The 25,265-nt window shown below is 48.3% G+C and overlaps 1 protein-coding gene across 1 annotated transcript; it reads right to left on the bottom strand.

Moving 5' to 3' along the window:
- Positions 1–392: 392 nt before the first annotated feature.
- LOC120645421 (disease resistance protein RGA2-like) lies at positions 393–20,084 on the bottom strand. The gene is made up of 6 exons (XM_039922204.1): positions 19,878–20,084; positions 1,921–4,046; positions 1,657–1,843; positions 1,063–1,223; positions 753–981; positions 393–664 (listed from the first exon to the last, which is right to left on the bottom strand). The coding sequence occupies exons 1-2, from the start codon at positions 20,082–20,084 to the stop codon at positions 1,986–1,988; spliced, it is 2,268 nt and encodes a 755-aa protein (XP_039778138.1). The 3' UTR covers positions 393–664; positions 753–981; positions 1,063–1,223; positions 1,657–1,843; positions 1,921–1,985.
- Positions 20,085–25,265: the final 5,181 nt, after the last annotated feature.

Below are 25,265 nucleotides of genomic sequence, written 5' to 3'. Positions count from 1 at the left end.
TTTTTGTTTGAAATATTATGTTTTTGAAGAACGTGTTGATGTCTGAAAAAAAAACATTATATATTGGATCATAGGAAGTACTGTATTTGCTATGGTGGCTTATGTCGATCAGTTATCTTCAAACTGGAGCTAGTAGCCAGTTTGCTGGGGGGGGGGGGGGGGGGGGGGGCAGAGCGCTTTTGGGTGTTCAGGAATCAGGATGCAGAGTTGCACAATGTAGGGGGTGCATCTTAGCTGGATGGCAGAGAGACATGGCTTGTGCTCTGGGTAGCCACAGTTCAGTGGGTTCCCCATCGTCTATACTAAGCTTAAACAGTTTACACCCCAAAATGCAATTGCAACATTTTCTCCAGCTTAGTAGGAACGACTCTCGGAGGCTGTAATCAAACAGATTTGACAAACAAGACACCATGGAACTCTCCTGCCAACGAAAAATTCAATCCATTGGCATCATACAAGGACCCAAAACATGGCCCCAAACGTTTGAAACCGAGCCAATCGCGGCTGCTAATTTGCAAACTGGAATGCGACGGGATGGGCGTGAACTTCTGATCATATATACATGACCCTCGCTCTTGGCAGCTACTCACTCATCGTCGTCGCTCTTGGCACCGGCCAGCGGCCGCCGACCGCGAACAGAACGCCGCCATTGGATTGGCTGAGACTACAGCAAGGAGAACGTCAAGTCGTTAACCACCTGTATTATAGAATTAGTAAGACAGACACAAATATTAGCGTGTGCGTCCACTTACTGAGGACAGAGTCCATCGGTGCCCAGAAACAGAGTGTTCTTTAAGGCAGCAAAACAGCTTATATCGAGACACCATCAGCATATGCCCAGAAAATTAGGACCACATTAGGAGGTATTTTCTCTTGCGAATCAGCACTGCCACACGAAACTGGACTCATGCAAGCACCGACATGAAGGCTTCATGTTCCACCTTATTGTCGTCTGAATTCAAGGATGATGAAGCAGAGGGCCTGAATGTGTTCCAAAGCGAGTGTGTTTAATGAATCACCAACATTGTAAACAAACTTTAAGGGAGCTTGATATCTGCATACAGGAAGCGCAGGAGCAGGAGTACGAGCAAAATTTAATGTGCTTCCTCTCAGGAGCATCCAGTGGTAAGCTTGTTCGCTAGAACACTTCTGGGTAATCTAGACAAAGGGGACCAACCAGCAGTCGAATCCTTCTAGTCCTTGAAATCCAATCCAATCCGATCCTGCAGAAGCACAAGAAAGCGTAGTTAGCCAGGAGTCACAGATATTAATTGGATCGTTTAGCAGTATACATATCGAAATACACAAGCAGTCCTTACGACACTACAGCTTGGCTGAAATTTGATCAAATTGTTATTCTGCATGAGTGCAGGCATCAGCAAGCTGAAGTGTACCACTGTGAGGACAAAGGTCACAAAGCATGTGTAATAAATGGAGACAGACCGAACATGTGCTAGTTTGCTGCATTGACATGCCACCAGGGAGGAAAAAGTAGTAATCAAACCGCTCTAGAAATTTGGAACGGAACAGTGGCACAAAGATGTGTGGAAAGGCAAATCACAGAACCATTATTATCGCCAGGGTAATGACACAGCACAGGCACGAAAATATTTTTTGCAAAATGAAGTACCAAAAGTAACTGTTTAAACAACGTACCAAGGTGCTTGATGCTGCCGCGTCCTGGAAGGCAAGGCGCTGGGCCATTAGGAGTCCTAATCCAGTTAATGTATATATGATATATCGTCTCATGAGTCATGAGGGATGCGAGAGACAAGGTGCCGGTCTGGCCCCACTCCTCGCTTGTAACGCCTCGCCAAAGCAGGGCAGCCGTAAATGTCCAAACCTGGAGAGCACATTGTAGAACCATCATTATCTCAGCGGTAATGACACAAGCTCGAAAATATTGCTGTTACAACGTACCATGGGGGTTTGGTGCTGCCGCGTTCGCGCGCATGTCTTGGGCCGTAAGCCTCCTAATCCTCTGGTCAAGATATCCGCACGAAAGGGATGTGAGAGATAAGGTGCCATTCCGGCCCCACTCCTTGCTTATAACGACTCGCCAAAGCACGGCACTCGGCAATGACCAAACTCTGGAGAGCAGTTAAGCGTTGTATGGATTGGGGCAGGCACTGAAGGGCAGGGCAACCCTGGATGAAAAGCCGCCGAAGCGCAGATAGTTGCCCGATGCCCTCTGGCAGCTCGGCCAGCGCACCACAATATACCAAGTCAAGAGATTCAAGGGAGGTGAGGTGCCCTATCTGCTCCATCAACCATCGTGGCAAACAGGGACCTTGGTAACCTTTGATTTTCAAGCTCTCAATTTGCGATGGTGGTTCAAGAGCACTCAACACACCCTGCTCCTGTTCCACATCTGAGGCTAACTCTTTTTCTTCTTTATCCAAAGACCAGTCCAAAACCAGAGTCTTTATGCCATTCTTCTGTTTCAAGCAAGCCTTCTTAGCATCACACGGATCCTTCAAATACTTAAGGTTTCTAATTTCCAATTTACCACTTAGCCTATCAAGATTTTCAAGCTCAGAGATTCTCGCATCATCTCTACCACACCCGACAACAAACAAGCCCAACTGTGTTAAACGGGTCAACTTTCCAATACCTGATGGCACGCAACGCAGTTTGCTGCAACCCTTTATGTTCAAAACTGCAAGTCTTTTTAAACTCCCTATACCTTTAGGCAGCTCCACTAGCTTGAAGCAAAATTCAAGGTTTATACACTCTAGAGTACCAATCGTAGTAACCCATGGAGGTAGCATGGTAACTTTGGTACGAGAAAGATCAAGTGTACACAACAGTGGACAGGACAATGTGCTTGGCAGTTCCTGGAACTGTGTAGCATTAGCTAAGTTGATTGTCTGCAAGTTGCTGAACACCCCGGTGAATTCTGACGGAAATTGTTTCAGAAATGAACACTCAGATATATGAAGGGCCCTCAGGTTTTTAATTTTACATATGGTGCCTGGTATCTCTCTGATTTTTCTACAGGGATACAGAATCAAGGATTGAAGGTCTTGGCAATCACCAATTGACTGAGGTAAACTCTCAAGATCATCAGCATAATTCAGCTCTAGAGTTCGTAGCTTCCTAAGCTTGCCAATAGATTCTGGAAAGGTAACAAGACCTTTGCAACGGATACTTATTTCCTTATTCTCAGAGAGGATACCTCCAAGTGTTCTGATTGCTAGAGGCACCCCACTACATCTGTTTAGGATCTCTTTTCCAACTTCTATATACTGAAAGCCCAAATCCTCCTCTACACACCCAGAGCTCTTTAGGAACAAGCTCCAGCTCTCATCCTCCGATAACATTCCCAGCTCAAATATATGCCTGGATTTCACAATTTCTGCAACCTTCAGATCACGAGTAGTTAGCAAAATCTTGCTTCCAGGTGCGCCACTCTTTAGGTTCACCATGAATTGTTCCCAGCCACGCTTGGCCCGATGCCACGCATCATCCAGGACAAGAAGAAACTTCTTACCACCTAACTTGTTTGAAATTTCACGGGGCATGTTCTGTTCAACCTGAAGATTAGACTTTTTCCTAACGATAGTTTCAAACAGCCTGCCGATAAGCTTGTCGACATCAAAATCTTGAGACACATAGACCCAGAATATCATTTCTTTGAAGTGCTCCTTTATCTTGTAGTCATGGCAAATGTGTTTGGCCAAAGTAGTTTTGCCGGACCCACCTAATCCAACGATAGATAGTACCGTTCTATCATCCTCAGCTTCATTATATTGTAAAATCTTACTTATGATATCATCCTTCTCCTGATCTCTTTTGGGTATTTTTGAGTCCTCAACATGAGATAGGATGGAGGGCTCTCGATGTGTCCTGGTGTTGCTGCTCGGAACAGGACGATCCACATGTAAATCTTTCTTTACAATAATGGCATTGCTTGCCTGCTTCACAATCTTCTCATATTTCACTTTGATTGCCTTGATCTTATGGGCCACCTTGCATCTGAACAGAAGTGATTTTGGTTTTGCGCAGAAGCAATCTGCTATCGTTTGCTTGTCACCGTCACTGTGCTATCGTTTGCTTGTCACCGTCACTTGTGCTGCTGATGGCTGTGAGAAGTGAGATCAACACTCAGTTAGCATTGCTGAAGAAACTAGGAGAGAACGCACGAAAGAGATGTAATGAAGAATCAACACTCAGATCAGAGCAAGTACCTTGATTAGTTCCAACTCCGTGCCAGTGCAATGATCCGATCCCCAAACGCTGGATGAGGAGGCACTGGTTGAGGTTGAGAGATTTTGGGTTCCGAATGCAGAGCTTGTGGATCTGAGGTGGATGGTGTTTTTTTTTTTGAAAGAGAGGTGGATGGAGTTGCTTAGCTAGATGGTAGGGAGACAATTATTGCTTCTGGGCGTCGGGTTCCCGGGTCTTGGTCTTCACTGTCATCTAGCTCTGAACGCAAGACAGAGCACGTTGCTTGTGTCCCTTTTAGTGACAAAAAACGGTCCACAAAGGAAAACGAAGCCACGGCGAGACTTCGTTGCAAAACAAGAATTCACAGTGCTGCCACACAAGTAAATAAAGACCTCAGGGGCTAGACGTTTTGCAAGAATTTCACTGAAGTTTATCGGGGACGTCAAATTCAAGTAGGATGGGCTCAAACCTTATTTATTTTGCTTTTAATTGAATAGTGCAGCGCAGTATCCCTTTTAATAATGAAGAAAGGATAATGGAAACAGAGTGTTTGTCGAGATGGTAGTAATGGAAGAATGATGTAACAGAACAACTCATCTGCACTTCAAGAAAAAAAACAAAAAAAATAAAGCATTTAGATTTAAAAAATGGTACGAAAATTCTCAGATCCAATGCACAACAGAATCAAGTCAAGAGAGTATAAGGGGAGAATTACTCCATGACAGGATCATGATGTTTGGTTGTTGCGTTATAACCCTTGGGACACTAGACCTCACACCAGTTTTGTAGCCGGTGGTGGTGTGGACACCTATCATTGGATGCCGCTATGGTCAGAATTGAAAGAGAAAGGGAAGGAAATATCAATATAATTTGTATACGTAGTTGACTACGCACTGACTGTATGGGAATACTATGCTTGAGCGAGGGTCGACCCCATGTGGTGGTAGTACCAAGAGTTGATGCCCCTGCAGCCCTGTCATGGACGGAGTGGGTGAGTGCTGTCCTCTGTTGTCGCTGAAAACGCAGGGCCAGCTCCAAATAATGCAACAGCCCTCGCGATCCAGCAATCAATTCTTTTTTGTTTGGGTGCGTCACGAGGGCTCTACGATGACAATGAAGTTGGTCCGTTGCATTTGGACCTCTAGTTAGAAGGAATATCGTACTAATGACACCAAGATGGGAGCCTGACATGGCGAGTCTACTACATGTAAATTATCTTCCGCAGAAATCTTCTGTATGTGTTGTAAGTACGTGCTTACTACCTCCGTTCTCAAATATATATATGTTATGTTTGGGACAAGCTAGTTAGTTTATTTTAAAGCAAATTAGCTTGTATTAAACATCTTTAGAACAGAGGCAGTTTATGACAAGACTACAAGAGCGTGAACGACACAAACTAAACTAGATGCTGCTACGTACTCTCCAATTTTTTTTAGATGTCGTATGAGTTCCCCTTTGATATGCAGACCAAAAGATGTCCTATTCTCCCATCCCTATTTCTGCAGTGCCGCCTGCTGAACGAAGCTTTAGTTGAATTGGAACAATGATTTAGTGCTTCTAGTCGTTGCTTACCCCGGGTCTGTTTCTTCACAGTCATCTGGCTCTGAACGCAAGGACAGAGCGCTTTAACATCATCCTTTTTACTGAGAATCAAACGGGCCCCAAGGCGCTTTATATGTCGATATGGAAACAATGAAAAATGATGTAATAGAGCAATTCATCTCTAGTTATATGGAAATTCAGAAATCCTATTGCCACAAATTGCAGATAGTGTAAGGAAAAATAAAAAAGTACACTCTTAAAGCACAATCAAATCATTTTCTAGCCCGTGGTGGTGGACCCTGAACACCATCAATCACTATTGCACACCTATCATCATAGATTCATGGATCAGAAAAGTAAAGGAAACATCATCACTGTTTACACAACTTCCCGCAAAAAAATTAGAAAAACAATCGCAGCTACCGTGTAGTTTCTCCTCTAAAGTAGTGATCTTTCATGTACTATCCGCGCAGAGAGAGAGAGAGAGAGAGAGAGAGAGATGGGACGATGCTTTGAAGAAATAATTCGACACGTTTCTTGATCGGAGTTGACGCCCAGTGGACTACTGGAGACGACTTGGAGCTCTTGGATAATTGGAGCAGCAAGAGCACTGGATAAGTGAGCGAAATTGCATACCATAAACTGGAGAAGCATACATGGGAATGGCCTGATGCTAGAAAATCTTCAGATTGCACCTAGTGGCGAAGTTAGTGTAAATTGGAGGGAGTGCATTTGCCTTGTGGGTGCATAGGATTGTGTCATGGGGGATGCAAATATGATGAAAATTTACATAATTACTATTTTTCACTTTTTAGGGGGTGCAAATGCACCCCCTAATTAATACATAGCTTCGCCCTGATTGCACCCGAGCTCCCACGTCCCAAGTACATCTCTTTGAAGATTCCATATTTTTTATTATTTTAGACTCCGAATAAAACCTAAACTTTTTGGTACGCAATTTTAGGGTGTCTTGATAATCATAAGAAAATTTTCTCAAGTCTCAACTATCTCTCATCCCATGACAACCTAAACTTGGTTTAAAGATATAGGTAGACATATCACTACTTATGCTAATAAACTCAAGCTAGATAGATAGATAGCGTAAGATTGTGTGTAATGCGTGGGGTGTATTGCATTGAGCCTCTAGAGCGAATATACAGGAGTACATGGCTTGGAGGGTAAGTAGACTCTCCTAGAGACAAGAAAGGTTATCCCGGGATTACAATCAATCTTAAACTAACCATATCCGGAATTGCCTAATATACTCTAACATGTCCCCGCAGTCGTAGCGGTAGCAACACGAACGGAGAGACTGGAGAACAATGGAGACATCCCCCTAGTTGGAATGCCGGTGCGGAAGCTTCGACAGTAGTAGCTCATGCATATGATAGATAATTAGTGCTGAAGTAGTCGAGGTCGAGGTGGACGTGATCAAAGCCGTGGAGGAGGGCGTGTGTAACACCCTAATTTTAAATTTCAGTATTTATTAATAAATTAATTGGCTTTATTTAATTTTCTAAGGTTTATTGTGTTTAGTTGGCATTTAATCTAAATTTTGTTCCTTAATTAATTAAAATTTATCATAGGTTTAATTTTTTTTTCGCATTCATGCTGGTGCATAATTTTATTTGAGGGTGGTTTGAATTCAAATTCAAATTTGAATTCAAACTTTGTTTGAATTAGATTTAGAAAGGAGAGAAATAGAAATTAGAAAGAAAAAAAAAACCAAAACAACCCAACCCATCTTTTTCCCCTCGGCCCATTTCCTTTCCTCGCGGCCCAAACCAGCTCTCCCTCCCCAGCCCAGCCCGCTCTCTCTTTCCCTCGGCTCGTTTCCTCCCTACCGCAGCCTGCCCAGCCGCGGCCCAGCTCGCTCCGCAGCCCAGCCCCGCCTCAGCCGCTCCTCCCCCGCGCGCGCGCGCCACTGGCCTGCCCAGCCGCGGCCCAGTGCGGCCACGCAGCATCCCGCGCAGGCCAGCTCGCCAGCGCCCGGCGCCCACGCAAGCCCAGCGCTCGCCCCCCTCTCACCGACGCCTGGACCCCACCCGTCAGCGGCTCCCTCTCCCCCTTTCCTTCCTCCCCGCCGCGAAACAGAGCCCCCGAGATCACCGGCGAGGACGCCGGGATCCTTATCCCGCTGCGCCCCGCCGCGATCTCCGCCCGGCCTCTTTAAACGCCCAAGCCGGACCCTCCCCGGACCCTATCCCCCACGCTGCCGCCGCCTTTGCGCCCTAGCGCCACCCCGCCGCGCTTCGTCGGAGTCAGAGCAGGAGCTCCGCCGCCGCGTTCCCGGCGCTCCCTGCGCCCCGTCCACTCCTCGCGCCGCCCGCAACCCTAGCACATCGCCCCGCCTCGCCTCCGCTCGGAGCAGAGCCCCCACGCCGCCGGTAAGCTCCTCCGCCACTACGTTTTCCTCGCCGCCGGTGACCCCGGAGCCCCCCCTGAACCCCTGTCCTCACCGCAGGAGCACCCGCGTCGATCTGAGGCGCCCAGGAGGCCCGGAGCTGCGCCCCATCGACCTCTCCCCGGACCCAGCACCGACTCGCCGCCCAGACCTCGCCGCCGGTCCCCTGCGCCGCGAATCCGTCCGCCCCGCGCCCTCGGTGAGCGCCCTGGATCCCCGAATTTTCCTTTTGCGCAAGTTGATTAGGCCCTTAGCCGCTCCCGAGGTCAGCACACCACCCGCCGGCGAAGCCTCGCCGCGCCGAGCCGCCACCACCCTTGACCTCCCCGCTCTAGGCCTCTCAGAACCCCAACAACCCCATAGGAAGTTCACGCGTGCCACTAGCTTCCTCCCAGGCCAGGCGGCACCCCGTTTCGAGCTCGGAAGCGCCGTTTTGGCCTGCTCCGGCGACGCGCCGCCGCGGGAGCTTCAGCTCCGGCGGTCAGCGCCGCCCACTGCGCGCCCAATCTCCCTGGACCGCACGATCCGTCGCGGACGGACGCGATTAGATCGCGTACCGGTTCGATCTAATCCGCCGGATCTCGATCCAACGGATCAGATCCGAAGATACCGGTTCGGCCCGCCCCTTTTGCTAAAGAACCCCCCGGGTTCTGAGTTTTCGACCCGCGGCCCAGCCTTAGTCAAAAATAATTACGGTTTGGTCCTATTTTTTAGCAAACAGCCCCCTGAGCTTTTTAAATTTTGAACCCGCCGTCCTGCTCTTGTTCTTTTACGAGTTAGACCCTGGATCTATAGTTTAATTACGTTTAGCCCTCGGTTTTGGCAGAAAAGCCCCTGGAACTTCTGTTTTCTTACAAATAAGCCCCTAGAACTTGTTTTTAGCCCAGAAAATGCGTTTTAGCTCCGTTTTTAGCGTTCTTTATATCCACGCGATCGTTGTAACGCGTAGAATAGTTCTAGAGTAGTTTTGTGCGCTGTTTTTATGTATTGATGTACTGTTTCTTAGTTTTTGTTAATGTTTGCTTGTATGCTTATTATTGTGCATTGTTTTGGCCATGTGTTCGTGAGTAGACGTTGATCCATCTGAGGAGCCCCAGTACCAGTACCCGGAGCAGCCGTCTTCCGAGCACTTTGAGCAGCAGCAGGAGCAGTACGAGGAAGGCAAGTGTAACATGAACAACCTATCACTTTAAATACAATTTCATACTGCATTTTAATACTGTATGCCTATAAGGATTTCCTAGCCACTTTATATCCTTTATATATGCCTTTGGGTTGCATTTTGGTTAGTTGTGCTAGGTTGCTGCGCTATAACACACTCTGGTCCTTTTAATTAAATTGATTAATGGTTTACTTGAATTAAATTCTGAGAGTGGCACTCTGTGTGGCTTGAGTGGCTCACTTCTCGTTAAAATTGGCTTTTGTTAGAAACATGGTTTAGGGGGCCAGCACGGTGCTTAGTGCTTGGTTGGCCACTCTCCATAAGGACCGGTTCATAGAGCGACAACCTGGGACAACAGCGCTACCACAAGGCTAGAATGGGATAGACTTGGCGTAATAACTAGATCTTTTTGGTTTGGAGTAACTTACCTGCGGGGCAAGAGTAGTAAGCTTCAATGGTCCCTGCTCCTCCGGCTTGGTCTGTGCTTGGATTGCGCTCCTGTGCTTGTACCCCCGGAGGTGGGCCCCATCGTCGCCGACCTAACTCTCGCGGTTACGCCTTACCAACGAGATTCTTTTTTTAAAGGCCTCGTAGTGAGTCGCTGGCCATCTCACCTAAGGAAGTGTGATGAACAACTGGCATAGCTCACGACTTGTGGGTAAAGATGTGCAACCTCTGCAGAGTGTAAAACTGGTATACTAGCCGTGCTCACGGTTATGAGCGGCCCAGATCCTCCTTTTGATTAGTGAAGTTATCTCCTTCCGACGAGGGAGGTGCTTCTCGGGGTTTACCTTGGTGGCTTGGTTTCGGTTTGGTACTCAGTAGTAGTATAATTAATTCTGATTAATTACTATGTAACTGGGTTAATGGTAACTCATCAACTCGTAGTAAATAGCTTTAATAAAATTTTGCCAACACTTAAAAGCTAATGCAGTTGAGTCAGCCAACCTTAGAGCCTCATAGTTTGTGTTATACTTGTTGAGTACAAGTTGTGTACTCACCCTTGTCTCTTCTCTACTTTTTCCTCCTGGCTACGCTACTGCTGCTCAGTTCCTGCCGACACGAGGGAGTTCGTCCAGCGCTACCAGGACTACGAGGACTTCTAGGTGCTTCGTCTCCCAGTCGACGTCCCTGTGGCGCCCTGCTTCAGCTTCGGAGAGCTTTATTCGTATTTTGTACTTTGCTTCCGCTGTATCAGACATTTTGTCATTATTGTAATAAATAACATTCGTATTCGCTTTATTATATCTTTTTACGTGATATGTGCTATGATATACTGTTCATTCTGTTGTATATACGTGTGACTTGATCCTGGCACGTATATGATTGCTCGGTTTATGTTCTTTTATAAACCGGGTGTTACAGAGTGGTATCAGAGCCATATCGACTGTAGGACGAAGCCTAGATAGAACTGGTCGAGTTTTAGGACTTCTTCTCACCAATCCTTGACTGCTGAAACTATTTTACTATTATACCCCTTGACTTCTTTGACTTTTTACCCTTCTTGCCTTGATTTCTCCCTCTGAAGAATAGTTTTGTAGATTTTGGCCTGAATCAGTCATCTGACCACCATGAGCATAGCTAGGTGACCTTTTTATAATAATACGATAGCACGTTCTGCGACGCGTTGTGTTAGTCGAGTCTTTTGCTAAACTCGGCTAAGTCGTGAAAATTGTCTGCTTGTTATTATGCTACATGGTTGATTTGGATTTTTGACTGATTGCATAGCTTAGTAGTTTAAATTTGTTTAAAGCAAATCACTCAGATGTTAAAGTTAACTAATTAATAAAATGAGTTAGATCGTTGGGGGTAAAACAGTCAACTCTATCCTGTCTACTTTATCATGGCTGAGTCTTTTTCCACAAAGAGTTATCATATCCATCTGAGTTTATCCTTGCAATATCCTTACTCGTGAAATCTTTTGTTCAAATCAGATGGTGAACACCAGGAGCACCGGTTCCGGTTCTGGCCAGCAGCAGGGTCAGAACAACCAGGGTACTGGGATCCCGATGCCGCCACCTTTGACTCCGGAGCAGTACTTCCAGCTCCAGATGCAGATGATGGCTACCCTGAACAACACTGTTCAGGCTCTTCAGCACGCTCACACTCAGCCTCCGCCTCCTCCACCGCCGCAGCCTCGCGACAGGCGTGCTGAGTTCCTGAGGGGTCACCCGCCGACGTTCTCTCACACGTCCGACCCTCTTCAGGCCGACGACTGGCTCCGTGCAGTGGAGCGTCAGCTGGACATCGCCCAGTGCGATGATCGTGAGCACGTCTTGTACGCAGCAGGACAGCTGCGAGGGGCAGCTTTGGACTGGTGGGAGTCCCACCCAGTCCATGACCGCGAGTCTCTCACTTGGCTCCAGTTCAGGGAGCGCTTTCGCAGCCACAACGTCCCCGCGGGCGTTATGAAGATGAAACAGAAGGAGTTCCTTGCACTGAAGCAGGTAATCCTAAATATAATCATTCAGCGGTTTCTTTTGAGCTAATGCCCCTTGTTCTATCCTTATGAATCTTGAGTTAATCTTCCGATATCTATCTGTCTTTGTGAATTCAGGGGACTATGTCGGTCACGGAGTATCGTGATCGCTTTCTTCAGCTGGCACGCTACGCCCCTGCCGAGGTTGCGGATGACCGCAAGAAGCAGGAGCACTTCCTGGAGGGTCTTGAGGACTACCTCCAGTACGCGTTGCTCAACCTTCGCTTCGACGACTTCAACCATCTGGTTGACAGCGCGCTCAACACTGAGCGTAAGCACCTGGAGATGGAGGACAAGAAGAGGAAGGTTGTCCCCGTTGCTTCCGGCAGCAACACTCGTCCTCGACTCCAGCAGTCCCAGCAGTACCAACAGCAGTACCGGCCTCCTCAGTAGTACCAGCAGAGGCCACCACAGCAGTACCCGCCTCGACAGCAGCAGCAGGCAGGTCAGGGCCAGAGGTTACCGGCACCTCCGGCTCGTGCTCCACCGGCTCCACCGGCACCGCAGGCTCCACGTCCGGCAGCTCCTACCGGACAGCAGGCTCAGGGACCTCCTCGCACCTGCTTTCACTGCGGCCAGCCGGGGCACTACGCCAACGCTTGCCCCCGGAAGGCGCAGGCGGGACAGCAGGGGCGCCCAGCTCAGCCCAGGGCGCCAGCACAGGGCAGGGTGAACCACGTGACGGCCGAGTCAGCGGCCGAGGCTCCCAACGTGGTTATTGGTACGTTCATGGTTAATTCATATCCAGCTACAGTGCTTTTTGATACTGGTGCTACGCATTCCTTCATTACTCAGTCTTTTGTCGAGCATCATGGTATTCATACTAGCACATTAAAGAGGTGCCTGTTAGTATCTTCACCGGGAGGACAGTTGAGGTCTCACACTTACTGCCCGAGAGTCAGTGTTTCTTTGAGGGGAGTAGAGTTCTGTACTGATCTGATGGTGCTAGACACCAAGGGCATTGATGTCATTCTGGGAATGGAGACTCTGGCCAAATGGGGAGTTCGGATAGATTGTGCTCAGAGGACAGTCTTGTTGTCAGCTTCCAGTGGCCAACAGGTTGTTATCAGTGCAGTAGAGCCTTCTGGATTTCTTCATCAGATGGAGGCTAGACCCACGGATGGTATTCGCGTGGTGTCTGAATTCCCGGATGTCTTTCCGGATGATTTGCCAGGTATGCCGCCTGAACGCGCCATTGAGTTTTGTATTGATCTCTTGCCTGGCACAGCTCCTATTGCAAAGCGGCCCTACCGTATGGCGCCTATAGAGCATGAAGAAGTCAAGAAGACTATTGATGAGTTGCTAGCCAAGGGCTATATCCGTCGCAGCTTCTCTCCTTGGGCTTTTCCATTGTTGCTGGTAGATAAGAAGGATGGCTCGAAGAGGATGTGTGTCGATTATCGGGAGCTGAATGCAGTTACTATCAAGAACAAGCATCCACTGCCCCGTATTGAGGATCTCTTCGATTTGCTTCGAGGTGCTCGTATATTCTCGAAGATTGATCTTCGTTCGGGTTATTTTCAGCTGAGGATCCGTCCTGGGGATATTCCGAAGACGGCATTCACCTGCAAGTACGGGCTATATGAGTATACAGTCATGTCCTTCGGCTTGACTAATGCCCCGGCTTACTTCATGCATCTGATGAACATGGTCTTCATGGATTATCTGGATGTCTTCGTGGTGATCTTTATTGATGATATTCTGATCTTCTCCAAGACAGAGGAAGAGCATGAGGAGCATCTGAGACTCGTATTGCAGAGATTGAGAGAGCATCAGCTGTATGCCAAGTTCAGCAAGTGCGAGTTTTGGATTGACGAGGTTCCATTCCTCGGTCATGTTATCTCTCAGGGAGGCATTGCTGTTGATCCGAGCAAGGTGAAGGATGTGCTCGAGTGGGAGACACCGCAGACAGTAAAGGAAGTCAGATCTTTCTTGGGCTTAGCTGGATATTATCGGAGGTTCATTGAGAATTTCTCCAAGATCGCGAAGCCTTTGACTTCTTTGCTAGAGAAGAATGTGGCTTTTGTATGGACTGATGAGCGTCAGATGGCCTTTGATGAGCTGAAGAAAAGGTTGACTACGGCGCCAGTCTTGACTCTGCCAGACCAGACGAAGAGGTTCACGGTATATTGTGATGCTTCGAAGGATGGTCTTGGGTGTGTTCTGATGCAGGATGGCAGAGTGATTGCTTATGCTTCACGGCAGTTACGTCGGCATGAGCTGAATTATCCTACTCATGATCTCGAGTTAGCCGCAGTTGTGCATGCTCTGAAGATTTGGAGGCATTACTTGTATGGGCAGCGGTGTGATATCTACACTGATCACAAGAGCCTCAAGTACATTTTCACGTAGAATGAGATGAACATGCGGCAGAGAAGATGGCTAGAGTTGGTCAAGGACTATGATCTGGAGATTCACTATCATCCGGGCAAGGCCAATGTTGTAGCAGATGCTTTGAGCAGAAGGAGTTATGTCAACATGGCCGTGGCTTTCCAGATGCCTCCAGAGTTATGCGAGGAGTTTGAGCAGTTGAGTCTGGGCTTCTTGCATCATACTTCCAGTGCAGCATTTGAGGCAGTACCGACTCTAGAGTCAGAGATCAGGCAGCATCAGAAAGATGATGAGAAGCTGCAGGAGATTCGTGAGTTGCTCAAGAAGGGCAAGGCTCCTCATTTTAGAGAGGATGATCAGGGTACCTTGTGGTACAAGAACCGGATCTGTGTGCCAGATGTGAAGGATCTTCGGAAGTTGATTCTGAGTGAGGCCCACGATACAGCTTACTCTATTCATCCGGGCAGCACGAAGATGTATTATGATCTGAAGGAACGTTTCTGGTGGTATGGGATGAAGCGTTCAGTGGCAGAGTACGTGGCTATTTGTGACACCTGTCAGCGTGTCAAGGCTGAGCATCAGAGGCCAGCAGGTCTGTTACAGCCTTTGAAGATTCCAGAGTGGAAATGGGAGGAAATCACTATGGACTTCATTGTTGGATTGCCTCGTACTCAAAAAGGGTACAACTCCATTTGGGTAGTAGTGGATCGTCTGACGAAGGTTGCTCACTTCATACCAGTGAACACTACTTACTCCGGTGCTAGACTTGCAGAGTTGTACATCTCTCGGATTGTCTGCTTGCATGGTGTGCCCAAGAAGATTATATCCGACAGAGGGTCTCAGTTCACTTCTCGTTTCTGGGAGCAGCTTCATGATTCTTTGGATACGAAGCTGCGATTCAGTACGGCTTATCACCCTCAGACAGATGGGCAGACAGAGAGAACCAACCAAGTGTTGGAGGATATGCTGAGAGCTTGTGCTATTCAGTATGGTACTAGTTGGGATAAGTGCCTGTCATTTGCTGAGTTCTCATATAACAACAGCTATCAGGCCAGTCTAAAGAAGTCTCCCTTTGAGGCATTGTATGGCAGAAAGTGCAGGACTCCTCTCTATTGGGATCAGATTGGTGAAAAGCAGCTCTTCGGTCCTGAGATCATAGATGATGCAGAACAGATGGTACAGGCTGTGCGGGAAAATCTGAGGATTGCACAGAGCAGACAGAAGAGCTATGCAGATGGCAAACGGAGGGATCTGACTTTCAGTGTCGGTGATTATGTGTATCTGAAGGTGTCTCCGATGAGAGGAATTCGCAGATTCAATGTCAAGGGAAAGTTAGCACCTCGTTATGTGGGGCCATTCAAGGTGCTAGAGCGGAAAGGCGAAGTTGCTTATCGCCTGGAGTTACCTCTCAGCCTCTCAGGAGTTCATGATGTCTTCCATATATCCCAGCTGAAGAGATGTCTGCGAGTACCCGAGGAGCAGGCACCCCTGGATGGAGTCGATGTCTAGGAGGATCTGACTTATATTGAGCATCCGGTGAAGATTCTGGAAACATCAGAGAGGGTTACTCGGAACAAGCGCGTCAAGATGTGCAGAGTTCAGTGGAGTCACCACAGTGAAGCTGAGGCTACTTGGGAGCGAGAAGATGAGTTGAAGAAGACATATCCAGATCTCCTTGCTAGCCAGCCCAGCTAAATCTCGGGGACGAGATTTCTTTAAGGGGGTAGGGTATGTAACACCCTAATTTTAAATTTCAGTATTTATTAATAAATTAATTGGCTTTATTTAATTTTCTAAGGTTTATTGTGTTTAGTTGGCATTTAATCTAAATTTTGTTCCTTAATTAATTAAAATTTATCATAGGTTTAATTTTTTTCCCATTCATGCTGGTGCATAATTTTATTTGAGGGTGGTTTGAATTCAAATTCAAATTTGAATTCAAACTTTGTTTGAATTAGATTTAGAAAGGAGAGAAATAGAAATTAGAAAGAAAAAAAAACCAAAACAACCCAACCCATCTTTTTCCCCTCGGCCCATTTCCTTTCCTCGCGGCCCAAACCAGCTCTCCCTCCCCAGCCCAGCCCGCTCTCTCTTTCCCTCGGCCCGTTTCCTCCCTACCGCAGCCTGCCCAGCCGCGGCCCAGCTCGCTCCGCAGCCCAGCCCCGCCTCAGCCGCTCCTCCCCCGCGCGCGCACGCCACCGGCCTGCCCAGCCGCGGCCCAACGCGGCCACGCAGCATCCCGCGCAGGCCAGCTCGCCAGCGCCCGGCGCCCACGCAAGCCCAGCGCTCGCCCCCCTCTCACCGACGCCTGGACCCCACCCGTCAGCGGCTCCCTCTCCCCCTTTCCTTCCTCCCCGCCGCGAAACAGAGCCCCCGAGATCACCGGCGAGGACGCCGGGATCCTTATCCCGCTGCGCCCCGCCGCGATCTCCGCCCGGCCTCTTTAAACGCCCAAGCCGGACCCTCCCCGGACCCTATCCCCCACGCTGCCGCCGCCTTTGCGCCCTAGCGCCACCCCGCCGCGCTTCGTCGGAGTCAGAGCAGGAGCTCCGCCGCCGCGTTCCCGGCGCTCCCTGCGCCCCGTCCACTCCTCGCGCCGCCCGCAACCCTAGCACATCGCCCCGCCTCGCCTCCGCTCGGAGCAGAGCCCCCACGCCGCCGGTAAGCTCCTCCGCCACTACGTTTTCCTCGCCGCCGGTGACCCCGGAGCCCCCCCTGAACCCCTGTCCTCACCGCAGGAGCACCCGCGTCGATCTGAGGCGCCCAGGAGGCCCGGAGCTGCGCCCCATCGACCTCTCCCCGGACCCAGCACCGACTCGCCGCCCAGACCTCGCCGCCGGTCCCCTGCGCCGCGAATCCGTCCGCCCCGCGCCCTCGGTGAGCGCCCTGGATCCCCGAATTTTCCTTTTGCGCAAGTTGATTAGGCCCTTAGCCGCTCCCGAGGTCAGCACACCACCCGCCGGCGAAGCCTCGCCGCGCCGAGCCGCCACCACCCTTGACCTCCCCGCTCTAGGCCTCTCAGAACCCCAACAACCCCATAGGAAGTTCACGCGTGCCACTAGCTTCCTCCCAGGCCAGGCGGCACCCCGTTTCGAGCTCGGAAGCGCCATTTTGGCCTGCTCCGGCGACGCGCCGCCGCGGGAGCTTCAGCTCCGGCGGTCAGCGCCGCCCACTGCGCGCCCAATCTCCCTGGACCGCACGATCCGTCGCGGACGGACGCGATTAGATCGCGTACCGGTTCGATCTAATCCGCCGGATCTCGATCCAACGGATCAGATCCGAAGATACCGGTTCGGCCCGCCCCTTTTGCTAAAGAACCCCCCGGGTTCTGAGTTTTCGACCCGCGGCCCAGCCTTAGTCAAAAATAATTACGGTTTGGTCCTATTTTTTAGCAAACAGCCCCCTGAGCTTTTTAAATTTTGAACCCGCCGTCCTGCTCTTGTTCTTTTACGAGTTAGACCCTGGATCTATAGTTTAATTACGTTTAGCCCTCGGTTTTGGCAGAAAAGCCCCTGGAACTTCTGTTTTCTTACAAATAAGCCCCTAGAACTTGTTTTTAGCCCAGAAAATGCGTTTTAGCTCCGTTTTTAGCGTTCTTTATATCCACGCGATCGTTGTAACGCGTAGAATAGTTCTAGAGTAGTTTTGTGCGCTGTTTTTATGTATTGATGTACTGTTTCTTAGTTTTTGTTAATGTTTGCTTGTATGCTTATTATTGTGCATTGTTTTGGCCATGTGTTCGTGAGTAGACGTTGATCCATCTGAGGAGCCCCAGTACCAGTACCCGGAGCAGCCGTCTTCCGAGCACTTTGAGCAGCAGCAGGAGCAGTACGAGGAAGGCAAGTGTAACATGAACAACCTATCACTTTAAATACAATTTCATACTGCATTTTAATACTGTATGCCTATAAGGATTTCCTAGCCACTTTATATCCTTTATATATGCCTTTGGGTTGCATTTTGGTTAGTTGTGCTAGGTTGCTGCGCTATAACACACTCTGGTCCTTTTAATTAAATTGATTAATGGTTTACTTGAATTAAATTCTGAGAGTGGCACTCTGTGTGGCTTGAGTGGCTCACTTCTCGTTAAAATTGGCTTTTGTTAGAAACATGGTTTAGGGGGCCAGCACGGTGCTTAGTGCTTGGTTGGCCACTCTCCATAAGGACCGGTTCATAGAGCGACAACCTGGGACAACAGCGCTACCACAAGGCTAGAATGGGATAGACTTGGCGTAATAACTAGATCTTTTTGGTTTGGAGTAACTTACCTGCGGGGCAAGAGTAGTAAGCTTCAATGGTCCCTGCTCCTCCAGCTTGGTCTGTGCTTGGATTGCGCTCCTGTGCTTGTACCCCCGGAGGTGGGCCCCATCGTCGCCGACCTAACTCTCGCGGTTACGCCTTACCAACGAGATTCTTTTTTTAAAGGCCTCGTAGTGAGTCGCTGGCCATCTCACCTAAGGAAGTGTGATGAACAACTGGCATAGCTCACGACTTGTGGGTAAAGATGTGCAACCTCTGCAGAGTGTAAAACTGGTATACTAGCCGTGCTCACGGTTATGAGCGGCCCAGATCCTCCTTTTGATTAGTGAAGTTATCTCCTTCCGACGAGGGAGGTGCTTCTCGGGGTTTACCTTGGTGGCTTGGTTTCGGTTTGGTACTCAGTAGTAGTATAATTAATTCTGATTAATTACTATGTAACTGGGTTAATGGTAACTCATCAACTCGTAGTAAATAGCTTTAATAAAATTTTGCCAACACTTAAAAGCTAATGCAGTTGAGTCAGCCAACCTTAGAGCCTCATAGTTTGTGTTATACTTGTTGAGTACAAGTTGTGTACTCACCCTTGTCTCTTCTCTACTTTTTCCTCCTGGCTACGCTACTGCTGCTCAGTTCCTGCCGACACGAGGGAGTTCGTCCAGCGCTACCAGGACTACGAGGACTTCTAGGTGCTTCGTCTCCCAGTCGACGTCCCTGTGGCGCCCTGCTTCAGCTTCGGAGAGCTTTATTCGTATTTTGTACTTTGCTTCCGCTGTATCAGACATTTTGTCATTATTGTAATAAATAACATTCGTATTCACTTTATTATATCTTTTTACGTGATATGTGCTATGATATACTGTTCATTCTGTTGTATATACGTGTGACTTGATCCTGGCACGTATATGATTGCTCGGTTTATGTTCTTTTATAAACCGGGTGTTACAGCGTGGGTCCGAAGCATCAACGAAGGCGTACGAGTGCACGTAATCAGTAGCTTCTTGCTGATGAGTTCAGCTGGATGATGAGCCATGGATGGTGATCGTAGACAGTACAGCTAAAGAGCGCGAATCGTCTTCCTTCAGCAACATCGGCAGCGGTGTCCGTGAGCTTGGAGCAATAGGCGCGGACTTGGATCGAGAGCCAGCTTGACGATAGCAGCATGGGTGGCGCCACCACCTAAAAATGCGGTGACACCAGCAATGGTGGCTTGATCACGAGTGTCGGCGCTGTAGCCTGGGAAGACGCAACGACAACCTCATACTCGGGAGTGTCGACGATGATGTGGCGATGAACGACAGGGCGACGCAATCTGATCTCTGATCGGAATGAAAAAGAAAATGACAGCAGCAAGACGGACCTCTGGGTACTTCCTTCGTAGCCACTCACTCGCGCTCGAGGCAGCAGTGCAGCGGCACCGGTAGGTGGGGGGAGCTTGGAAGGGGCGAAGCCCAATGGCACTGCAGCCCGGTGATGGTGTCGATTGGAGGTGCAGTGGTCCGATAGCCCCAACGGCGCGGTGGCCTGGTGACCCCACGGTCTTCCTCCGCAACCACGTACTCACACTCATGGCAGCGGTGCGATGGTGCTGGTAGGAGGAGGTGCCTGGCCTGTTGTGCGGAAGGGGCAGCAAATCCAGATGCGATGAAGGAGGCAACGACGACACGGAGGCATAGCAAGCCTAGCGGTGACCCCATGGCTACAAGGTTCCCGATGAGGACGATGGACGGTGCAGCCATGGAGCCCGGCGGCGGCGGGTTGAGGTTGGCCCCTCTGCTGCTTGTTGACCACGACGGTGCGACGGATCAGAGGATCGGCCACGTATCCTATGAGGGCGCTGCCCCTACCTGCGGAGATCGACCTCCCGGGGGTGGCGCGAGGATAGCGGAAGCCGGAGACCTAGGGTTAGAACCTAGACTCGTGATAGCATGTATAAGATTGTGTGTAAAGCATGGGGTGTATTGCATTGAGCCTCTATGGCGAATATATAGGAGTATATGACTTGGAGGGTAAGTAGCCTCTCCTAGAAATAAGGAAGGTTATCCCAGGATTACAATCAATTCTAAACTAACCCTATCCGGAGTTGGCTAAAATACTCTTTTTTTTAGAAGAAGGATCATTATCCGGCCTCCCGCATTCACAAGTGAATGGTTAAAGCCACAATTACAACATTCAGGAGCCAAGTCCTTAGGCTCCAGGCGCCTTCTCCGGCAACACCAGAAAGTTCAGAAACAATCCTGACCAACGGAAACCAACATCGTTAAGAAACAAAGCTAACAGCCACACTCAAAAGTGAATCAACTAAGACTAGTGCTGAATCCTATTCCTGAAGTTCCATCCTGCTTTGCTGAAGATTTCCATAACACAGGCTTCTAATCTTTGACAGCACTCATTCAAAGAAGTTTTCTCTTCCTCTTTAGACAGCCTTGCCCAGTTTCTTGTCCAATACGTCCCTCTGAAGATCACCTGCAAATAAGAATTAGGCACCTTCCTTTCGAAAATTATTTCATTCCTACTCAACCATAACACCCAGCAAAGAGCGGTAACTCCAACCAACACTTGGTTTCTAACAGTATGATGAAATCCTTTGATCCAAGCACCCAGTAAATGTGTAAAACTGGTAGGAGGCTTTATGTTGAAAGCAATAAAAACTGTGAACCAAATGAATTTTGCTATATGGCACTCGAAAAATAAGTGTTGTATGGTTTCATTGTAATTACAGAAACAGCACTTAGCACTGCCTTTCCAATTTCTTTTGATCAGATTATCCTTTGTTAGTGTAACCCCTTTCTTTAAAAACCAAAGAAAGGTTTTGATTTTTAGTGGGACTTTTATTTTCCAGGATCTACAAAATGCCAATGTTGTTTCATTAGTCATCAGATTTGAGTACATGGATTTTACTGTGAACAAGCCATTCCTATTTGGCAACCAGACAAAAGCATCTTTCTCATTAGTTAAAGCCACATCCGCCACTTTGCTTACCAGTTGCAGCCATTGGGTTAATTTGTTACCTGACAAAGCTCTTCTAAAAGAAACATTGAGAGGCCTAGAATTAAGCACATTGGCCACCATAACATTTTTTCTTCTAGTGATTCTGTACAGCGCCGGATACTCATCTTTTAAGGTTTTGTTTCCTAACCATAGATCTACCCAAAATCTAGTTTGGTCTCCACTATGAACATTGAAAACTCCTAATGATAGGAAGAGATCTTTCACCTCCATGAGGCCCGACCAAAGATGAGAATCTCCGGCCTTCTTAGATACTTGTGACAAGGTTTTATCTCCTAAGTATTTTTTCCTTATTAACCTTTGCCATATTCCATCCTCGTTTAGAAGTTTGAACAACCATTTGCTCAATAGGCAAAATTTTTGCATCTCCAGGTTAATTATTCCCATACCACCAACACTCTTTGGTTTATTCAAAATACTCCATTTCATTAGTCTATACTTCTTATGTTCATCATATTGCCAAAAGAATCGGGATCTATAATAATCCAACTTCTTAAGAACTCCTTTAGATATTCTGAAGAAAGACATCATGAACATTTCTGGCGCCGGATCAGAGTTGAAAAAGCAAGTACCATGAATCGCAGAGCTTTTCCAGTTCAGGACGCAGAGCTGCAAGTGGTATGTGCTTTTGCGGTTCAGTATGCAGAGCTGCTGGCAGTGCTTTTGGTAGCTCTGCTTCCCTGTCAGGCATAGAGTACTTGTTAAATACCACAAAATGCAGGGAGATAATTTTTTTTTGTGGAATAGGGAGAAAGGGACTTGTGCACGACCCAACTCACCCCGAAACTTCGTTCCCATGTCCCAACGAAAATTCACAATTTGCAAAACCGGAAGACGATGGGGCAAGTTAGATTTCAGTATTTCACTATGCGCGTTTGCTATTCGCATTCCCGGCTGAATAAATTAACAACTATGATGAATAAAAACTAAAAAAAGGCAAAAACGCGATTTAACACATTCATCTATCCCGGAGGGGAAAAATGAATAAAACAGTTGTAAAAATTACCCGTCGGAAAAATGAATAAAACTGGAGATGCGCTGTTGGTAATCCGCCTTGGGGCGCTTCCTCATGGTCTAGATTTGCATTAAAAAAATGTAATAATGAGAGATATTTTATTTCTTCAATGAAAAAGATGGAGACCCAACGACGACTCGTAGAGAAAGCGGACAAAATAATTGAAAGAGAAGGTGCCATGAAACTTCCTTGACAAGGAAATCCCAAGAATTGGTCATTAGAAGGACCCAATACTTGGTCCCACACGTTGAAAACTTGCGCGATTGCTGACGTGCAAACTGGATGCCAACGATCGAGAGAGGATAGATTTCGCAAACTAAAATAAAACTATGGACTTTCTAGCGTCCGGACATCTGATGGTAATTTTTTCCATTGAACGTTCCGTCGGTCCACACAACATCAAATAATAATGTTTCTAAAATAGAATAAAAACGTCTATAACATAGAAAACCATCGTTTGCAACATAAAAGATATTGAAAAAAATTGTTAGCCATCGGTTGATCACGAGAAAAGAACCCGCCGCAACATCTGTTTCATGTTGCATGTGACATTTAAATCTATCGTTGGAGGAACATCCAGATTAAACACTGGCAACATCCAGATAAACGCTTGCAACATCCAGATAAAACACTTGCAATAAATGCAACAACACAACGTCTAGATCTGCTTTTGCAAGCACATGCAACGTTCCAAAAATATCAATTGTAACATTATAAGATACTTATTGCAACACAACCACCCGGTGCTCGCCACAGCCTTCGTTTATCTTCAATCTCCGGAAGCTGCCTACCATGGACGCCGCTTGGAGCTCCTCCGTCGCCTGCATGGGGAAGCTGCGGGGAGCGGCGGCCTGCCGTCGGCCGCGCCACCAGCGAGGTCCGCCCCGCCCGCGCGCCAGCCGCGCCCTGAGGACCTCCGCCTCTACGTGGGGGAAGCTGCAGAGAGCGGCGGGCCGCGGCCGCCTCGCCGGCGAGCTCTGCCCGCAGCCGCACCCGGCCGTGCTCTGAGAAGGACCACTGCCCGCAACTGCGCCAGCCACGCCACGAGGAGGAACTCCGTCGCGCCTATGCCGTCCGCCCCACGCCCGGCCGAGCGCCGAGGAGGTGGTCGCCGGAGTGGGTCAGAGAGCTGTAGGTGTGGGGGAGGAGGACGTCGGAGGGGATAAGAGGTGAGCAAGCCGCACGGATGCAGGGGAGGAGCTGCTGAAAGTGATCGGGTGCTCTAGCCTAAGAGGGGGAGAGGGTGAATTAGGCACAATTAAAACCATAACCTATGGCTCCAACTAGTTTGCATAAAACTTAAACTAAAACAAGCTATCTAGATGTGCAACTATGGTTCACCTTAGTGTGAAACCCTCATCCCAAAAGAGTTTTGCAACCTATAGCCAATCCTAGCAAGATACTACACTAAAAAAGTAAAGGAACACAAGTTGCAATATGAAATGCGGAATCTTAATGGGAGGGATGAGAGGAAACGAACTATCGACACGAAGATTTATCCCGTGGTTCGGATTGCCACAAAGGCGCCCCTACGTCCATGTTGTTGAAGCACTCACGAAGAGTATCGCTTCCCGACAATCAAGTCTCTTCCTTGAACACAATCACGGTCACCTTGATCCCGGTCTTCACTAAGGGAGATTACCCACGAAGGAGGGGTCTCCGTCCCCTGCACAATGTCGTCGACGCCGCTCCACACCAAGCCGGAGGGTCGTTGACTTGCCGGCGAGCCACCAATTGCTCCAAGGGGCCGGCGCACCGTAATACAAGTGTGGTTCACTCTAGAACTAGCCACAAGGATCTCAACCTTACTTGTTCACTCACTCAAGAGCTAATCTAGCACTCACACTTTACAAAGCTAGTGCTAAAACCTAAGGATATGATCAATGAGCTCTTGTATGACTTGGAGGTGTTCTTGGGTGTGTATGAGATGTCTTGGGACTCCAGCAAGCTCAAAATGGCCGGGGTGAGGCGTATATATAGGACACCATGTCAAGAGAGCCGTTACTAGACGTTGGCCAGTTTTCTGCGTAGGCATCGGAACTTCCGGTGCATAGAGCATCGGTTCTTCCAGTCACTCTGCGCTCTGAAGTAACCGTTGACCTCTCTGACACGCTGCAGCAACTTCAGGGACCATCGGATGAACCGATGCTACGGCTTCGGAACTTCCGGTGACACTTGTCCTTCATATAGCCGTTACAACTTGCTGACGTCATTGCACTGACGCATTACTGCGGTAGCCGTCGGATCTTCCGGTGCTAAAGGCTTGGCTGCTACATGCTTGACATCGTCTCTGGAACATAGTACATTGAATGCACCGATGCTTAACTTGGCCTCGTCGGTTCAACCGGTGCTTCACTCTTTATTCACATGATCTCCAGAGGTGCTCAGACTTGCACGGATGCCAGGGCGTCAGATCTTCCGACAACCATCGAATGCACCGATGCTTAGGCATCGGTTAAACCGGTGCCCCTGTTTTCTGCCAAACTCATCCAATGCATCGCAGCGATCAATTTGATCCTTCAAATTTATTCTCTCTAGATTTCCACTATGCTTTGACATCTCTACGGTGGATTGGACTTGTCATCTTGATGGTGAATTGGACTTGGCGTCTCAACAATAGATTGGACATTGCGTCTTGACGATGAATTAGACATGTTGACTCATATCCATGAGACCTAAAAACTCCTACAAGTGTGATCTCACAAACTCATTAGTCCCATTGATTATGTTGTCACTCAATCACAAAAATCACAAACAATGGCCTAAATGGTGCCATGTTCGTTACAATCTCCCCCTTTTTGGTGATTGATGACAACACAATCAAAGCAAGCATAAAATTTACAAGAATTGGCAAATTGAACCACTTACACTTGCTTGGATGCTTACCATCATCCAA

This window comes from Panicum virgatum, chromosome 8K (assembly GCF_016808335.1).
Source record: "Panicum virgatum strain AP13 chromosome 8K, P.virgatum_v5, whole genome shotgun sequence".
Taxonomy (NCBI): domain Eukaryota; kingdom Viridiplantae; phylum Streptophyta; class Magnoliopsida; order Poales; family Poaceae; genus Panicum; species Panicum virgatum.
The sequence above is the reverse complement of the archived record's forward strand: the minus strand, read 5'-3'. Positions and strand labels throughout refer to the sequence as shown.

Coding starts and splice junctions, on each gene's coding strand:
- LOC120645421 (XM_039922204.1), bottom strand. CDS start 20,084: ATGGCTGCACCGTCCATCGTCCTCATCGGGAACCTTGTAGCCATGGGG. Junction 4,047..19,877: donor TTGCGGAGGAAGACCGTGGG/GTCACCAGGCCA, acceptor AGCAAACGATAG/CACAGTGACGGTGACAAGCA.